Source organism: Cimex lectularius, unplaced genomic scaffold (genome assembly GCF_000648675.2).
Source record: "Cimex lectularius strain Harlan isolate CLEC.00 unplaced genomic scaffold, Clec_2.1 scaffold31, whole genome shotgun sequence".
Classification (NCBI taxonomy): Eukaryota; Metazoa; Arthropoda; class Insecta; order Hemiptera; family Cimicidae; genus Cimex; species Cimex lectularius.
The window spans coordinates 374,862-392,817 of NW_019392645.1; the positions used below are offsets into that span (position 1 = coordinate 374,862).

The following is a 17,956-nucleotide window of genomic DNA, read 5'->3' on the forward strand; positions in this document are numbered from 1 at the left end:
TTATGTATTTTTTTAAGTTATTTTTGCTTATACTAAGCCGAATAAACAATTTATAACAAAAGGAATAAGCATAGAAATCTGCAGATGACTGGAGTCAGTTATGATTTAAGTCAGTCTACAGGTTTAGCTCTGTTTAGAATAGTTTTAGATAGAAACTACTTCAGGCTGGTCACCAACTTTATACACGGTAATGGCACACAGAAAATAATATGTTCTCATATCATAAGCTTTTTCAATCTAAAATGATGGAGTTGTTTTCAATCAGAATCGAAAACAGGTTGGCTTTGTCAAATGAAACTGATGTCAACCATCTCGAACCATTGTGGTCTTCTGTGACAATTTATGACAGGAATGAATTGGCAGTATCAAACCGTGAAAGGTCATTTAAGAATTATCATTAGCAGTTCTTGGTAAATCAACTAATACACCACTGTTGCTTTTTTCAGCTAAGTTCTTTAACTTTACAAAGTTTACCATTTCTTTCAACTCCATGGTTGATCCGTCTGAATGAAACACAGATATAGAACAGAAAGGTGAGACGACTGAACTAGTACTATGAACTTTCTTTGTAGACTAAAGAATTTCAATAAACTAACAAGGTCACCAATAGGTGTAACCTAAATATAATAGTTTTGTGTATATAATATAAACTGCGAGACCAACTCAGTTTGAATAGGAAGAACCAAAATGATCGGTAATTACCACACTACACAGCCATCACTGCATCATTTCCAATCATCTTGGCTGCCAAGGCTGTTTTCAAATGTTTACGACTCTAAACATTCCGCTAGAAACAAAAAGAAATCTTTCAGAGCAAAGTTTTGAATTTATGGAACCTGAACCTTATTAAAAATGATCAAGTATAATTAATATATCGATTGGATGGAGCAGAAGGCTGTAAAATTGTCCAAAATTTGCAAAACCGAATAAAGCTGTCAGGAAAGCTGAAGGAAATGTGCACATAAAATATTATGGGAACAAACATGATCGCATAAATCGTTTTATTTATAAAAAATTATGAGATATATCCAAAATATAAATCTAAAATTACAGGATACCAATTGGATGGAGCAGAGGGTTGTACAATTGTCCAAATGTATAATAACAAAATAAAGGTGACAGAAAAGCTGAAGGAAATGCACGCATAAAATATTACGCGAACAAACATGATAGTTGATGACGTGCATAAATCGGTTTATTTATTAAAAAATTATGAGATACACCCAAAAGTATAAATCTCAGTTACCGGATACCGATTGGATCGAATAGAGAGCTGTATAATTGTCCAAAATGTATAATAACAAAATAAAGATGACAGAAAAGCTGAAGGAGATGCACGCATAAAATATTGTGCAAAACAAACGTGATAGTTCATATGCATAAATCGGTTTATTTATAAAAAAAAATTATGAGATACCCAAAAGTATAAATCACAGTTACAAGATACCAATCGGATGGTGCAAAAAATAAAAATACAATTAAAAATATAGAAAATATGCCATTATTTGCCTTCTGGAGTCCGTAATAAAGAACGGTGTACCTGGAAGATTGGAAAACTAGCTAAAATTGTACTTAAACTTCAAAGACCTTGAATTAAGTTTGTCTGTAGAGTGAACAATCCGAGAGCAGTTAAATTTCTTTGGTATACTGTACAAAATTTAAAATCCTATTTGAAACCTGTGTGATTCAAAAAGCTATGATGTCATTGAGTGATGAACACCGCATGCGTTCTGCTGAAGGCAGGTTGTAAGTTGTAACTTACTTCAAACTTGTAAATGTCTGCTGCTTGTTTTCGTTTTTCCCTTTTTTTTTTCTTCTGAATCTTAAACTATCTCTCTAAATATGTTAGACACCTGGAGCAAGCCAGTGGATCCGTTCGAGGCCGATTGTTTGAAAAAACAGTGGCAAGAGTACAGTGACATTTACTTGACCCAGGACGCTTTATCAGAACATTCCGCCGTAATTTTAAGGGTGAGACAAAGTGTTAAAAACTAATTTGTTAACAATGTGTATCGTTTTGACCTTTCCTGGTCATCCAGATCATAGTCTAGCTGTTTATTCGCAAGTGTGACTTAATTTACAACTTACAAGAAACCGCAAAAAGTTTTTTTTTTAACGTAGATGTATTGGGCAAAAATCTATCGTTTTGTCGTCCTTAAGCCATTGATGATTGACCAAATTACAGACTTTGTCACAAATAACCAACACTTGTCGTACCTCATACAAGCATTTCAATGTAGAGAATGGTTGTATGTCTGAGCGATATTGACTGAGAAGAAGTTATTGAGCCACATCTTCATCTGCAATTCCCTCCTAACAGCCAATTTTAAAAATATTGATAAAGGGAGCAGGTTTGTTGACCAAGCTGGTGACGATCTTGAAGAATAAGTACAGCCAGGAGAACGAGTGACTTTGGACTCGGACACCACTTCTGGGAATTTGCTTTGGCGACGGTATTCAGGCTAGGAAACAGACTGGCACTGCTCTGGGTTCTTCTGGCCATGCTTGTCCGGGACATACAGTATTGGCCAGCCACACTACCACCCTTTACTGAACTGCAGGCTTAGAACTTGGATCAGAATTCGCCTGGTATTTATGGACAGGCCTAGAAACGGCAAGGGTGTGGCCAGCCTCATGCTCTCGTGGCACGGTATCGTGTACACAGTGGAACTTTGTGATCTGGAACGTGCTTGGGATGATTCCCTTTGTCCAGGATAGGCAATTCAGTACAGGTTCTCATGTACCCTCTCGCTGCATTCTTGTTAGAGAGATATCCCGAGCTGGAGCGCCTCAGAAAAATGTTGATAATCATCTAAGCACCTGGACATGTCAGGCTGGAGGGCAACAAATGTGCAGACAAGGCGAGGCAAACGCTGGGACTACTAGCCTACAGACTTAACTACTATAAGCCAGCCCGATGACGGTGTGTGAGCAGTAAAGAAAGTTATGAGAGAGCATTGCCAGCATCAGTTGGTCAAAAACCTAGAAGTTTTTGTGGGTTAAGAGTATGATTGAACACTGGCCCTCATAGAGTATGAATGAATGGAAAGGATCATGATAACCCGATTGAGGATCGGCCAAATCCGACTGACACATAGACTACTTAAGTGTCACAACCCATACAGGTGTCTTGTTTCTAGAGAAATGTTGCTCAGTTGTCATGTCTCATTGGAGAGGGCTATGTGTTGGCCCCTTGCAGGGAGCGAGTAGGCATAAGCCCTGAATTAAAGATGGTACGAGGGTGGGCTGGTCAATTGTTGGGCCCTCTTTCCTCACACGTAGAAATTGTATATACTGTGTGTATATGTACATATAATGTGAAATTTGTGAATAATTAAATTATTGTGAGTGTGTGATACATGAGGGATCTGATAGTGGAATGTAGAGAACCCCAACAGTCATAACAGTGAGGAGAGGGCTGAAAATAACTTCACTGTTGGTAGATCCCGGTTTAAAAAACAAGAGTGGCCACTTTTATTTGCCTCTCATTAGTTGTATTTCAGATATTTGGCTCTGACAACTTGTTGCTTTTTAGGAGTTGAATGGAGCTTTGGGACATCAGTCTTTCATGATAGGAAATGTTCCTACAGAAGTAGACGAAGTTATGTTTCAAAGGCTGAGTCATCTGATGGTATGTATTACAGTTTTAAATTATTTAACCAATTTTAATTTACAAAGCTGGATTCATGAATGTTTAATCACTTCAAAGTAACTATAGGTCTTTCATACTGTGGAAAATATTTTGTACTTTGTAGTTCCACTCAAAAAGTGCATGTTTTGCTCTTTTTTTTTCTATAAGTTGATGTAAGCTGTTATGTTTTGTTAGCATAAGTTCGGAATAGCTGTTAATATAAGTTAAAATAGTTGTAAGGAATTTCAGAAATATGTTGGAAATAAGATTGTAAATCTGATGGGTCTCTCAGCCAGTAGGGAGCAAAGAGACGTTTTCCAGAAACGAGGAAGTCATAGAAACGCAACAAACGAATAGTCCCACTAAATAACAAAGTCGAGGAGTTGTTTAGTGTGTGAAGGTTGTTGCAGACACAGTTCATCAAGCTGTGGGGGGGGATTTGGGGACTTCGCTGGAAGTCCATTGGCATGAGACCACGAGAGACCTCGTGAAGTAAGGAGCCGAGTCATCTTCAAAATAATGCCAGGCCACATGTTGCCCTGCAGGTACTTAAGGACTTAGGATATTATTATTATTATTATTATTATTATTTTTTTTTTTTTTTTTTAGCCTTATGATCTATGCATATTAACCATGGTGACGAATTCTTGTATGTGTGTTCATATTTGGGGGGGGGGGTTATCGTGAAAAAAGGGCCAGAGGCGACGGTGGGAATCGAACCCACAACCGCGGCATCTATGAGCCGAGAGTCTCTCACGCTAACCACTCGGCTACCGTGGTCCGACTTAGGATATGAAACCTTACTACACCCACCATTTTCACTCGACCTATCGCCTTACTTTTTTAGGCATTTTGATCACTTCTTGTGAGATAAAATTTTTATAGAATGTGGTGAAGCCAAAAACGCCTTCCAAGACTTTATTGTGAGTCGAAATAAAGATATTTATGTCAGCGTAATAAAAGTGCTTATTACATGTTGGCATAGATGTATAGATTAAGATGGAAAATATTTTAAATAAATTTTCTTTATTTTATAAAAATTAAAAAAAAAAGTGCCTTTTTGCATTATTTTTGCACCAGCCTAATAAGACAGGCCCGTTAACAATAAATGTTTACGACTCTATCTCTCTGGTTTATTTTATTTTTGAAACCTTACCTTCCCCCCATACAAAAAGTAGTTGTGTGCATGCTGATTTTCTTTTTTTCCTCGCTTAGCAAGCTTTTCAGTATATATTATATATTGCTCATCATTCTTTTTGTTTTTGTTTTTAATTCCACTTAATAATTAATTTATTTGTGTTTTAGGCAAAGCTGAGTTTATATGAGAAAGAAATGTACATCCATCTTTCAAGGTGGTTCAACACGATGCAGTTCAAAATGGTTTCACCTGCTCAGTCTACTGTTTTGTTCAGCCGTTCCTTGCTATATTAATTCATCTCAAATCAAAACCCCCATGAATGCTTTAATTGTATATTATTTAATTTTTAAAAAATTTGTACTGGTGAAAATGTGTTGAAGTTTTTTATATTTTCCACCCCTTATGCAACCTGGTGTTTTGATTAATAAAAGTTAAACTTTTTTTAAGATTTTGTAGCCCATAAAAAAAATGACATGCACAGAAAATTGACAAAAGAATACACAAAGGATAGCAGCAAAAAAATTGAAAAACTTTGTAGCATGTATATCAAAATTCAGCGATTTTATTTTTGTAGACGACTAGAATTCAAGGTTAAGAGGGAACAACTATTTTACGACCTTGGGCACTGCGCAATCTCCATAATTGCCTAGAGCTTTTCGTAAAGTTTAAGGCTTTTTACAAGGGGGCATGTTCCTCTGTAACTTCTACTGCAAGTCCGTATTGGAGTTTGCAGTGTCCAGTTAACAGTCCTGTCATTCTAGTCTTAAGTCCTGGGTTCAGTAGTTATGCTGTTGGTTTCCGCGATGGCCCTTTGATGAACTTTTTCGCATGCCTCTGTCCTGGAATATAATTTCCTATTGAACCGAGTATTTATTTTTTGTCAATTTGGTATGATGCAAAAGGGTTCGTGGCTGATGTTCTGATCAACTGTTTCTTGTCCAATTTATCAGCCTACTTGTTACCCTGTACCCCCAGGTACCCGATGGTTTGTTTTCCACCATTTCTGACTCGGCCTTGATGCACAATCCCAAAACGGCTCTGGAGTTTACTACCGATGAGGTGGTTGCCTTTAGTTGTTAATACTATGTGTTTGTTTGTAATACCTAGCCTTTTGATTAAACAGGCTTTGTTCTCTAGCCAAAATCTACACCTGAAACACCAAAGGTTTTTTTTGCTGATTTGAGAAAAACAAACAAATTACGTATATTATCATTGTTGTCGCCTAGCATTTCTTGGATGCTTATAGGCAAGGAGTGTAGACGTCTATGGGCTGAATATAATGAGCATGACGTAAGTATGTTTGATTGTGACGATTTGATTGCACATTCTGCAAATTGGAGGTGCCTCTCACCCCATCAAATGACCCTTAGTGGCTCTACAGTGTCTCTACACCGAAGGCTTATAATAATTTTAGTCCTTAGTTTATTCTCATAGATACCATGACCATTACTACTAATATACCCAGATAAAGGCAGCATTTATTGAGGCCTCTTTCTCCCAAGGTGTATATTGATTGATGGGAAAGATAACTGGATAGTGCAACTTCAGGGTTATAAGGAGGGAGTGGCGCTAGCATTAAGGACTGACTGCTTTTGTACCCAATGGCTATTTTGTTGGTAATACCTAACATTCAGATCTCCCTTTGTTTCATAACCACATTTTCAAACTTAGACACACAAGGCTTATAATAATTCTAGCCTTTGGGTTATTTCTGTAGACACCAGCTCATACTCGACATTAACTGGAATCCCTTTTTCCTTGTCTGTTCTATTGGGTATTTTGATTTGAATGTTTTTTAATCGTATTTCCTCCCGTGCTAACATTGCTCCTTTTTACTTTGGGTAGGGCAATTATATTAAAATTTCAAAATGAAATGAAACTCAAAGACTTGTAATTATGGTCTTATTCTTCATTATGGACAATCGTTAATGTATTTACAATTTAAAAACCACCATTTTCTTCTATTTCGGCTTAAAAATAAACCAAAAAGTGAAGAAATTCGATTCATTTTTTGATGATATATAAAAATAATAAATAAACCGAAATTAATGGCAGTCATATCTTTTGGGAGGTACCGGCATTTTAAAAAGGAGAAAAGCGCCACCTGGGAAACTGCTTAAATTCCTAAAGTATTAGCAAAGCTTTAGAAGTAAATATTTAACTTTTTTTAATTGCTTTCTAACACAACTGATTAATTTTTGCTGCGATATTTAATTGTATTTATAACTGATAAAATTTGTCAACTCACCTTCGATGGCAATGGTTCTCAATGGAGGATGGATCTTTCTAGATAGTACGAAAAAATATACAAGACTTTTCGTGGCTCAACTCTAATCCACAAGCAGGTTAATTTATATACAAAACGTCGATACGATTAAACAGTTTTTTTCTTTATTAAGTCTGCCTGAAAAATAACGGACCTGTTTTTATTTTGGGGTAACTGTGTCGTCGATTCAGTGGGTATTTTTCCATACTCTTCCTGCAAGTGTAGTTCTCTCACAGGTCGCGAGGCACTTAGGGACCGCTTTCGAGTTTGTCGAGTTGCTTACGTTCAAGCAGTAAAATTCAAATTCAGCATGTCAGGGGGCGAAAAGTCCAATTTAAAGGGCAACAACGAGATGGCGGAGCTGGAAAAGCTCGTCGTACACGAAGACGGGACTGTTGAATTGGATAGGGCCAGCCGAATTCTTTTTGTGAGTATTATTTGACGAAGAAAAAAACAAATCTACTGGTTTTTATTAATTAATTCTTATATAATTATATGATTTATATTAAAATGATCGTTGATTAACAATTAATCTGGAATTCTGCACATGGTCAGCCACGTGACGCCATTTTCCATTATACTCATTAAGAAGAAGAATGATATTTATTCTCATAATAATTACTAATTAAGTCGATTAAGTATAGCTGTTTTCCGTACAATTAACCCTGTTTAATTTCAACCCTTAAATTAACCCTTTCTAATTTCAAATTAACCCCTTTTTAACTTCACATTCGACATTTTTTTAACTTCAAATTAACCCTTTCTTTCAACGACTAAAAAACTCAGGTGTCTATAATAAATGATTTTCTTTAATAAATCTTGCCTGTAATAAATAATTAGCCAATAAAATAATCATTTTGTATTAAAAATATTTTCAACTTAAAAGAAGAATTAGAAGTTTTTGAAGAGAACTTACTACTGTAGCAATAAAAGAATATTTTTGTTACATATATTTTTATATGTAATTTTTTATCATTTTTAATTGTAATTGCGATTAATTTTCATTTAGTCTTCTAAGAGCATGTTTGTTTTATATTAAAAAAAAGGGAAATATACAAGAATTTAACTTTATATTTTTATATCTCATATCGTCTCCTAAGTTTTTTCTAATCTTCTCCTAAGTATTTAATGCTTTAAAGAGAGGGTTGGGGCCCAATTATTGTATAATTAAACAAAAATATCAAATAAGAATTTTATTTGCTTCTATAGCTTTTTTCCATAAATTAACCCTTTTTAACTTCAATTCAGCCCTTTTTAATTTCTGTTTAACCCCCATTTAATTAGAAACAGAAGTTAAACTTACCCTGTATACTTAAGTGTTTAGTTTTTACATAAGATCCAAATATATTATATTTTTTAAAAATATCGAATTAATAATAGAAGAATTATTTTCGATTGTATATAATTTTAATTTTTAATTGTGATTAATTTTTATGTGGAGAACCATATTATTTTATATTATATCAAAAAACAGAAATAAACAGGAATTTGACTTTACAATTTACGTGCTTACTTACATACCATCTCCCAAGTTATTTATTGGTTTAAAAATAGGGTCAATTTGAAGATAAAAGGGTTAATTTGAACTAAAAAAAGGATTAATTTAATTTGAAGCTAAATATCCTTAAATTTGGAGTTACATTTACTCCTTTCTTTTCAACATCATTTTAAGCAGGTGTCGGCAACTAGGATTGGATAAAATTTGCCTTGTATTTGTTTTAGCGCATGAATGAATTGCTAAAACGTAGACAGTTCCTGTGCGGTGACACACCTACAACAATGGATGAAATAGTTATTTTCAAACTGCGTCCTTTGTTGGTAAGAGCTACTTTTATGTTTTTTGTACTCTCAGTTTATCCAATGAATACTTTCTTTGAACAAACTTCAAAAATTTTGATGTATCTTGATAAACCTTGAAGGAAATGCCCTTTGTGACATTCTGTCCTTCCTACTGAACGTAGTAACTTAACAATATTAAAATATAATAACATTTATTTATCTTCTTTAGTCCAAAAATCAGTATTAAGCCTTCCAGTTTTTCTTTTGTCAGCTGGACTCTTTTTTTTTCTTTCACTTTTTGTAAATGATGGTTCTACTGTTGTTTTGTTGTTTTCAATGATCTGTATTTCGAGCATTAAACGCTCATTATCATGTTGTATTTAAATTGAAATTGAAATTGCGTTTTGTATTATTTAGTTGGTCCCTAAATTCAGAAAATTTGTTTGATTTAAGCAAGTGTTATTTAACAGTTGTTTTAATTTCTCTTGCACTTTGTCCTATATACTTAATATTGCTGTCTGTACAATTAAGTTTGCAAATCCCTCTTTTTGACTAGTTGTCAAACTTGTCTTCAGATTTGGGGAGGATGTTTCTGAGTGAACATGTACCTTTAAAAGCTACTCTAAAACCATTTTATTTAAGAATTTTACCTACTTTTTCCGATAGTTCACCAATGTATGGCAACGAAAACCTAAAGATTCATTTTTGGTGGGGTGGCTGAGCCCAACTGTTCCTTCTTTTAAAGTTAATTTTTTTTATTATTTTCACTAGCAATGTATCGATAAATATTTCTTGATATCCATTGTTTTTAGCCAAGGTTTTATTGTTTGTAATGCCTGTTTCTAATTATCAGGTGTTAATGGAAGTTTCAACATTGATCTTGAGCCAAATGAGTCAAGCAGCTTTTTGGGTCCATGGGTGAGAAGAACCTGCTAGTATCATAGTGTCTGTAGTTGTGGGTTTATACCTAAATAATATTTGACACAAATTTAAAATTATTTTCCTACAGCATTTATTACAATAATTTTTAGTTGTGTTGTAATTCATGTTTTTTGCATGTTCAAAATTGAGCGGCATTAAAAACCAGCTTCTCATTGAAACGTCGTGTTGGCAGGTTTACGCTTACCATTCATGTCGAGAGACATGTTTCTAACTCCTAACTCCGATGATGAACTTTTAATGCTTGAAATCTGGATTGTTGTAAACAACCAGTCTATGAGTAGAGCCATCATTTACAAAAAGTGAATTTACATTTCACTCACCCACTTCATCATTTCTATCATCTTTCTTTTGACCTCCATTGTTACAAAAATTTTATTGCAAAATCAGTTATCAAACTTGGTTGTTTAAATAATAAATGCATAAAAGTTATGAGGGTTTTTGTTGTTACAGGAAGAAATGACCGCATATGACAGGGCGCTCCACAGACATCTCACCAGATGGGTCAGAGTCATGCTCAAAAGATTGAGCAATGATAATGCATAATATTTATGAATGACTTTTTATTTTATTTGTGAATATGTCTATATGACTGTTCAAGAATGCCATTTTAATAAAGCATATCAATAATTTTAATGTGTGTTTAATTCAAATGTGAAACCTTTGCTGGAGTTTTTTCATCGAGATGATGAACTGTACACGGGGTCGATGGACACAACTAAAATGTGGATTAAGTGGTAAATATATTTTGAGAAAAGTTGTTTCCTTTAAAAAAAAAAATCCATAACATGATTCACAATTATTCTTTTAATTTATCTAATCCACATGGTAGCTAGTAGTTAAATAGCTTTCTTTTCCCCGTCAAATTAACACTTTTTAACTTCAAATTAACCCTTTTTAATTTCAAATTAACTTTTTAAATCTCAAATTAACCATTTTAACTTCAAATTAACCCTTTTTAATTTCAAATTAACCTGTTTAAATTTCAAATTAACCTTTTTAACATCCAATTTACCCTTTTTATTTCAAATTAACCCTTTATAACTACCAATTAACCTTTCTTAATTTCTAATTAACCTGTTTAAATCTCAAATTAACCTTTTTTAACATCCAATAACCCTTTTTAATTTAAAATTAACCTTTTAAAATCTTAAATTAACACCATTTTTAAATTCAAATTAATCCTTATTAATTTCAAATTAGCCTTTTGTAACTTTAAATTAAACCTTTCTTTAAAATGTAAAACACAGGAGATGCCATGAAAATATAAGTTAAAGTGAAGTTTTTGTACATCTGAAATTTTTTAAAAATAATAAATAATTGGGCTCTTATAAAGACCACAGAAAATTAATTAAAATTACAAAATTGATTCTTGTATAAAATACCACATAAAAATTAATTCCAATTAAAATTAAATGTTATAATTAAATTTTAAAAATATATTCTATTAATTCGAGATTTTTAATTACCAATAATTATTTTCTACTTTAAAAAAATCTTTTTATTCACTTTGCCTGTCACCCCTGGGGCCACTTCATGGCTTTTTTTTCCTTCCCCCCTTCCATTGCTCACTCATCCTCTCGCGACAAAGCTAGAAGGCACTAGCTGCCAGGGGTTGGAAAGCGAGTCCTGCTAGTTTTATGTTATCATACTTTTTTTAAATAAGTCACAAAGAGCAATTCCAAATAAATAAGCTCAAAAAGTTGCACACCTCTTGATTTTTAGCAGGCTCGCTAGAAAAAATAACTTGCACTACTCCAACGCTTTGTCTCAAAAATATTTTCCACAAGCAAATTCTTAACAATTTGAATTGCTGAAAGCTATTCCATAACAAATGCTTCATCCCAGATGAAAATGCCAGTTTCTTGGAGTACCTGTTCGTTTTATGTGACCAGTTCAGTGCGATGCCGTCTTCAACTAAATTTAACATTAACCAAATTGTTTTATGTCCTGTCCAGCCATATGAGAAGAGATCTGCCGTTATTCCTATCCAAGCAATGGTTCTTATGATAATAAAAACTTCCATAACTTTGCGAATTGTTTTTAACAATTTATTATTTTTTAATCAATTGGTCTTAAATAGCTGTTTAATACTATGTAAAAAATGAGACAGTCCTCGCAGAAAAATCTTTCATAATTTTAATCCAAACAAAAAAGATAAAGCAGCTAACGGATTAAAATAAGTATTGATAGCAATTGTTTACAAATTTCAAATTATTCACTTTGCTTATTTAGTAGAAAACGTTACTGTTTTCAATGATGTATAATATGACATGGTTTCTTAGGCCCCGTTGCACCAGTCATGGTTCAAGCCGGGTTCACTGGAACGTCGTTCACAATTTGAACGAAGTTCAGAGAAAAAGTTTAAACTGAGAAAATAGTGAGAATAAGTGAAGAATTCTGTTAAGAGTTGCATTTACCCTCCCCCTATCATTTTCTCTTTCTAGACTGTTAAACTTGTAGATAGACCTAGAATAATTCGTAAATTGGCCCTTCTCTCTCAACCAAATCTTTTTAATACTATAGAGAGATTTTATATGACTTTAAATTTTAATTGCAATTAATTTTCACATAGTCTTCTAAGATCTAAATTATATTATTTTTTAAATATATTTTAATGTTTTAAAGAAAGGGTTACTCAACATACTTACAAATGGGCTTATTTTTCAAAAACACTGGTGCACCAAGGGTTCAAATAACCTCGTAGTTAAAATACCCTCGTTTATAAAAAAAGGTTCATTTGTAGTTAAAAAGAGGGAATTTGATGGAAAAAAGCTATAGTCAAACAGTATGTTTATTTTTATTTTGCACCTTGGAGCCAGCATTGAAGATGGCAAGGCACTGAAAAGCATCTGAAAGGTTAAAAAATAACAGTAAACGAGCAACATTTTCTATCAACCTGCAGAACCCAAGAGATTTTTTGACAATTAAATTAGTTTTATATTTTGTACGTATGGCTTGCCTCGAAAAGTCCAACTGTAATAATAACTGTTAAATCTATAACGGTTAATAAATCATGTCATAAAAAAATCATAATGGAAAATAAATATATTAAGAATGAAATGAAACCCTGTGATGCAGGATAAAAAAAACAAATTTATATAACAAAATCGACAAAACAATAATTAATTGAAATTTTTATTTATATATGAACAATTTATTTAATAAAATTCATATAACTAAAATTCCCGTACACCATTGCACATGTCTTATAAGTTAATTTTCGTTTTACAATTAATTTTCAATTAAATTTACGAACATCTTGGCAAATGCAAGTCTACAATTTAAAACTGAAATTAATACAACAATATCATTGTTAATGAGATCACGTGATATGAGGCTCAAATGTTTGGTCAATCTATGGTAGATACATGAAATGTGAGCATAAGCTCAGTAATTCTTCTTGGTGTGCTTCTTCAATCTGCGAACAAAACATTAATTCTATTTTGGCTGCATGGTGGGAAAAAAGAGAGCAGGGATGCAAGTGAAAAATCTGCAACCTCGAGGCGAAACCAGATAAGTAAAAAAGAAACTTTTCAAGTTTACAATTTTTAATTTGACTTACAATTACAAATTCAATTTTTGTAGTTTTTGATCGGGAAGCATATATGAGTAAGCTTTCAGAGGCTTAACTTAAATTTGATTTGCTATGTGGGCAAAATGAAGATAAGTCAAGTGTTAAAAACCGCTAAAATTTAAAGGTGACAAAGATAACAGCACTAATTTACTTCATACCAACAAAACAAATTCTAATAATACAGTTGGGGGAAGGGGGAATTATTTGTTGTACCTGGGAATTTACACTTGGAACACTTAAAACATGAGAAGTATAAAAAATATGGGGAAACAATTTAAAATTTGAGACAAAAAATGTCTAAAAATAACTTGCATTCAAATATTAGTGGGGGGATTAGAAAAAAAATCTACCAAAACCCATGCAGAGAAAAAACAAGTGTTATAAGAACAAGGCAAGTACTACTCAATCAACAAAATTGGCAAAATAATACTTTCATAACTTTGGATTAAAAAATTGACCTAACTTTTTGCAATTTAGTTAAATTTGATTCATTTGATTCATTGCATTTTAAGCCGCGGTTTTGTGTTCAAAGCCTGACACAGACCATGGAATTTTAATTGGTTATATGCAAAAAGCGGTCCTGATCCCTCGTCAATGACACACAATGATTATGACATTAAGCCCTCCTGTCTGATAGGGAGTACTTGTCTTTATTTCATTGTATAAACCCATCAAAATATTAGTCTTTCAATTAAGAAACAAAATTTCAATCGATGTAAGTTGTTACTGCTGTTGGACTGCCTAACTCGTTTGGTCTGTTTGTATGTCTGGGTCTATTTTGGCTCAGGTAAGTTATGAACCAATGATGATGTCCAATAGGGTAGATCAAACTAACGATTAAGGCAGACAAAGAATGATAATGATCGAATTACAGGTTCTCTCAGAAGACTCAAGACTCCATTGTTTAAACGAAGTTTTCAACATTTCTCAGTATTTTGTATTATTGACTAGAATAGTTTTATTGTGTACATTTTGACCGTCGTTCACTTGGTACAAATGAATTTTATTCTTTAATATACCATTTATATTTTCTAACTCGGTTCTTTTTTGTTATGCTGAAAATATTGCATCTTACAAAAATTATTAAGAGTTGTTCGAAAAAGCACCACTGAAAACTTTAGACTTCATCTTTAATTCAAAGTTGGCCTGGGAATGCTTGACTTTCAATCCTGGTTAAACAAAATCAAGTCGTCAAAGGTGGGTACCGCCGGGTGGATTGAAGGTAACAAACTGGCAAAAGTGGAAAAAATAACATACTATTTGAAAGGTGGAAAACAATCAAAGAAATTCCTCATCATATCAAACAGGGGAAAAAAGAAGCTTTCTCTCAGTGTGCAAGAATTAACGAAAATTGCAAGTCTATACAGGCCAATGTCAATGTACATAGGTGTTATTATTTAATTAGTAATTTGACGGAATTGAGGTATTGTTTAAGAAGTTAGCAAGTTTAGAAAACGGCATAAAAAATATGTCAGTGATGGGTGGGAAAGCACACAAAATTTTGGCTATGGCATCCAAAAGCATAATTATTTGAAATCCATCCCAAATGAGGGAAGAACCAATTTTGTGGATTGTTACATCTTTGCAGTTTATCAAAGGATGTTACAATCATCTTTTCAAAAGGTTCATTAAAACAGACAACCATTTCACCAAACCTTGCCATAACAACCACTTTGGCTCATTTCCATCCTGTCATCCTGTTATATAATTCAATGTTAAAAAGGGTTAGTTTGAAATTTAAAAAAAAGGTTCTGTTAAAGTTACAAACAGTTAATTTGATGGAAAAAACTAAATTTACATTTTTTTAAATATAAGATTTAAAAAAATATATATTTTAGCGGTAATTCATTTTCATATGGTTTTTAAATTATTTTATTGCTTTAAATAAAGGTTAATTTGAACTAAAAAGAGCTCAATTATTTTACATTTAAAAAAATGCTCCCATATACATGAATTTTGTGCTACATGCTTATATTTCATATCTCCTGGTATTTTTTAACTTTTAAAGATTAAAGTTAAATAAGGGTTAATTTGACAGAAAAAAGTTTAATTTGAAGTTAAAAATGGTTAATTTGAAATTTGAAAAAGTTAATTTGAAGTTAAAAGAGTTAATTTAAAATTAAAATGCTCGCATATACAGGATTCATTACATGCTTACATTTCATACTATATCCAGAGTTTTTTTAATGCTTTAAAGATTAATTTAAAGTTAAATAAGGGTTAATTTGACTGATAAAAGTTTAATTTGAAATTTTAAAAAAAGGTTCATGTGAAGGTAAAAAGGGTTCATTTTAAGTAAAAAGAACTCAATTATTTTATGTTAAAAAAGCTCATAAATAAGAATTTCACTGTACATACTATCTGCTGAGTTTCTTTTAATGCTTTAAAAATTAATTAAAGTTAAATAAGGGTTAATTTGAAAGTTAAAAGTTAATTTGAGATAAAAATGGTTAATTTGAAATTTAAAAATGTTAATTCGAAGTTAAAATAGTTAATTTGACGGAAAAAACTATATTTATATTTTTTTAATTTCAAATAAATAATAGAAGAATCGTTTGTTCTTATATTTATTTTTATATAACTTTTAACTTGAAAATTAAAAGTTAATTTGAAAGTTAAAAGTTAATTTGAGTTAAAAATGGTTAATTTGAAATTTAAAAATGTTAATTCTAAGTTAAAATAGTTAATTTGAAATTTAAATCAGTTTATTGGAAGTGAAAAAGGGTTAATTCGACAAAAAAAAAACCACTACATTTTTTTAATCTTCTATTAATAATAGAAGAATCGTTTGTTCTTATATTTATTTTTATATAATGTTTAATTTTAATGATAGTTAATTTTCATATGGTTTTACTTTTTTTTATTGCTTTAAAGAAAGGGTTAATTTGAAGTTAAAGCGGGTTAATTTAATTTAAAAAAAAGTTATAGTAACTTGTAACCTGTAGCACCTGTAATTAATTGACTCAAATAGCTTGAACTTGGTTAGATAGATGTTTTTTCAGTATTGTGTAGGGCACATGAGCCATGTACTTCTAACTTTAACCATAATTTTTTTTACTGACCAAATGCCTGAACCTTACTTAAAAAGTACAGATTGAATTGAACATTGTCATTGAAAAACAGCTTCCTGAGTTTTTTTACACTATGGTGATAATTAAGAATGTTTGCACAACATACTGAAAAAATAAGTTCAATAGAAATTTGATTTTCTAAAGGGGGGAAATGTCATGGATTGGCACGGCTCAAGAGAACCCACTACAGTGCACTAAATCGTAAAACGACCTTATGGTCAGACCCATGATCATATGGAACAAAGAAAAGCTGGAGTAACTACAAAAATGAAAAAAAAAATGCATGCATTAAAACTGATGCTTTTAAAACACCCATATCCTCAATGGTACATGTCCTCAGGCTGCTATGGCTGACAAAGCTAATACAGGGCATATGAGAGGACCACGATAGCTGAGTGGTTAGGGCATCTGATTTGTAATTGCCAAGCTAGCAGTTTCTGGAACCTAGGCAGAGCCCATGGTTTTTTTCATGGTTTTTTTTAATTGATTAGAGTATGAAAGTAAAGTGGTTTGACCCCTTGTCCATGACACCCAACAGGTTAAGTCCGTATGTCATGAAATCACTTTACATATTCTACTTTTTACAGCCATTTGAAAATTTTAAAAAAAGTTAAAATAACTGACATGGCAAAACTATCCCTGATTTTAGCATAGAAAATTCTAATCCTTTAATAAACTTTTTAAAAATTATTGGAAGGGGGAACAAAAAACTGTTCTATGATATACAGAAGACTCAAAGATGGTAAATGGTATGGGCATGGGCATAAAGCGACCCAACTATGAGCACCAAAACCATCTTTCAAGCCTTTGAATGCTCAGGTCTCAGGTCGTGAATTTCAGGCAAACGACAGGTAAAAAAGGAGCCTCGGACCAGCAAAGGGCCAAATCCATCCACATCTACGGTCACTAAAGAAAGAAGTAAATACTAGGAACATAAGCCAGGAATTAAGCAACAAATCACAAAAACAACCCAATGGGACAGAGAATATCCTACTCAGTAGAAAGAAAACAAATTTTTTTTTTAGTGGAACCCAAGGATCTCTCGCAACTTATGCTTCTAATCTTAATACTGTGTACAGGGCTTTTTGAGGAAGGGCTGGGGTCTAACTACCATCGATTCTTCCTACAAACTCACTGGAAATTCTTTGATCTTCCAGGGAGGCACTTAATCAATCACCTCAGTCCAGACCTGGAGCCAAAACCGAGCCCAGCCATACCACCAACATGGGGTACCAGCAGAGGAAACAAGAGTTGAGGGGATAGAAGATAAAATTTTATCTATTTGTAGTATTTCTTTTAAGAAGTTAAAAATTAAAAAAAAAAGGTTCTTGCAGGCAGAGGTCTATAAATTGTGATGTGGCATATACATATAGGAGATGTACAAATTGGACATGTTTAGGGGTTCTTTCAAGGAGGAAACTATGGGAGAATCGGGTGCCAATTTGAAGCTGGGTTAGAAGGTTTCTTCTTTTCGGGAAGATCTGGAAGAAGAGCCCCATTTTTTACATCTTTATTTATTGTGAGGAGCTTGTTTCCTGTGCAGGCACTCTATTTA

The 17,956-nt window shown here is 32.7% G+C and overlaps 3 protein-coding genes across 3 annotated transcripts in view; 2 read left to right on the forward strand and 1 right to left on the reverse strand.

Moving 5' to 3' along the window:
* Positions 1-1,738: 1,738 nt before the first annotated feature.
* LOC106670523 (eukaryotic translation elongation factor 1 epsilon-1) lies at positions 1,739-5,139 on the forward strand. Its single transcript, XM_014400959.2, has 3 exons — positions 1,739-1,971; positions 3,536-3,631; positions 4,937-5,139. The coding sequence occupies exons 1-3, from the start codon at positions 1,843-1,845 to the stop codon at positions 5,060-5,062; spliced, it is 351 nt and encodes a 116-aa protein (XP_014256445.1). The 5' UTR covers positions 1,739-1,842; the 3' UTR covers positions 5,063-5,139.
* A 1,850-nt stretch (positions 5,140-6,989) lies between these two features.
* LOC106670449 lies at positions 6,990-10,389 on the forward strand. The gene is made up of 3 exons (XM_014400808.2): positions 6,990-7,462; positions 8,758-8,853; positions 10,207-10,389. The coding sequence occupies exons 1-3, from the start codon at positions 7,346-7,348 to the stop codon at positions 10,297-10,299; spliced, it is 306 nt and encodes a 101-aa protein (XP_014256294.1). The 5' UTR covers positions 6,990-7,345; the 3' UTR covers positions 10,300-10,389.
* A 2,529-nt stretch (positions 10,390-12,918) lies between these two features.
* LOC106670468 (homer protein homolog 2) overlaps positions 12,919-17,956 on the reverse strand; it is a 28,396-nt gene continuing 23,358 nt past the window's right edge. Inside the window, exon 9 of the mRNA XM_014400855.2 lies at positions 12,919-13,174. Coding sequence (XP_014256341.1) covers positions 13,112-13,174 — 63 coding nt within the window. The 3' untranslated portion in view covers positions 12,919-13,111. The remainder of the gene's footprint in view (positions 13,175-17,956) is intronic.

Excerpts from the sequence above, each read along its gene's own strand:
- LOC106670449 (XM_014400808.2), top strand. The coding sequence starts at position 7,346 with ATGTCAGGGGGCGAAAAGTCCAATTTAAAGGGCAACAACGAGATGGCG. Across the intron at positions 7,463-8,757 it reads GGGCCAGCCGAATTCTTTTT|CGCATGAATGAATTGCTAAA; the intron begins GTGAGTATTATT and ends TATTTGTTTTAG. Across the intron at positions 8,854-10,206 it reads TCAAACTGCGTCCTTTGTTG|GAAGAAATGACCGCATATGA; the intron begins GTAAGAGCTACT and ends TTGTTGTTACAG.
- LOC106670523 (XM_014400959.2), top strand. The coding sequence starts at position 1,843 with ATGTTAGACACCTGGAGCAAGCCAGTGGATCCGTTCGAGGCCGATTGT. Across the intron at positions 1,972-3,535 it reads ATTCCGCCGTAATTTTAAGG|GAGTTGAATGGAGCTTTGGG; the intron begins GTGAGACAAAGT and ends GTTGCTTTTTAG. Across the intron at positions 3,632-4,936 it reads AAAGGCTGAGTCATCTGATG|GCAAAGCTGAGTTTATATGA; the intron begins GTATGTATTACA and ends TTTGTGTTTTAG.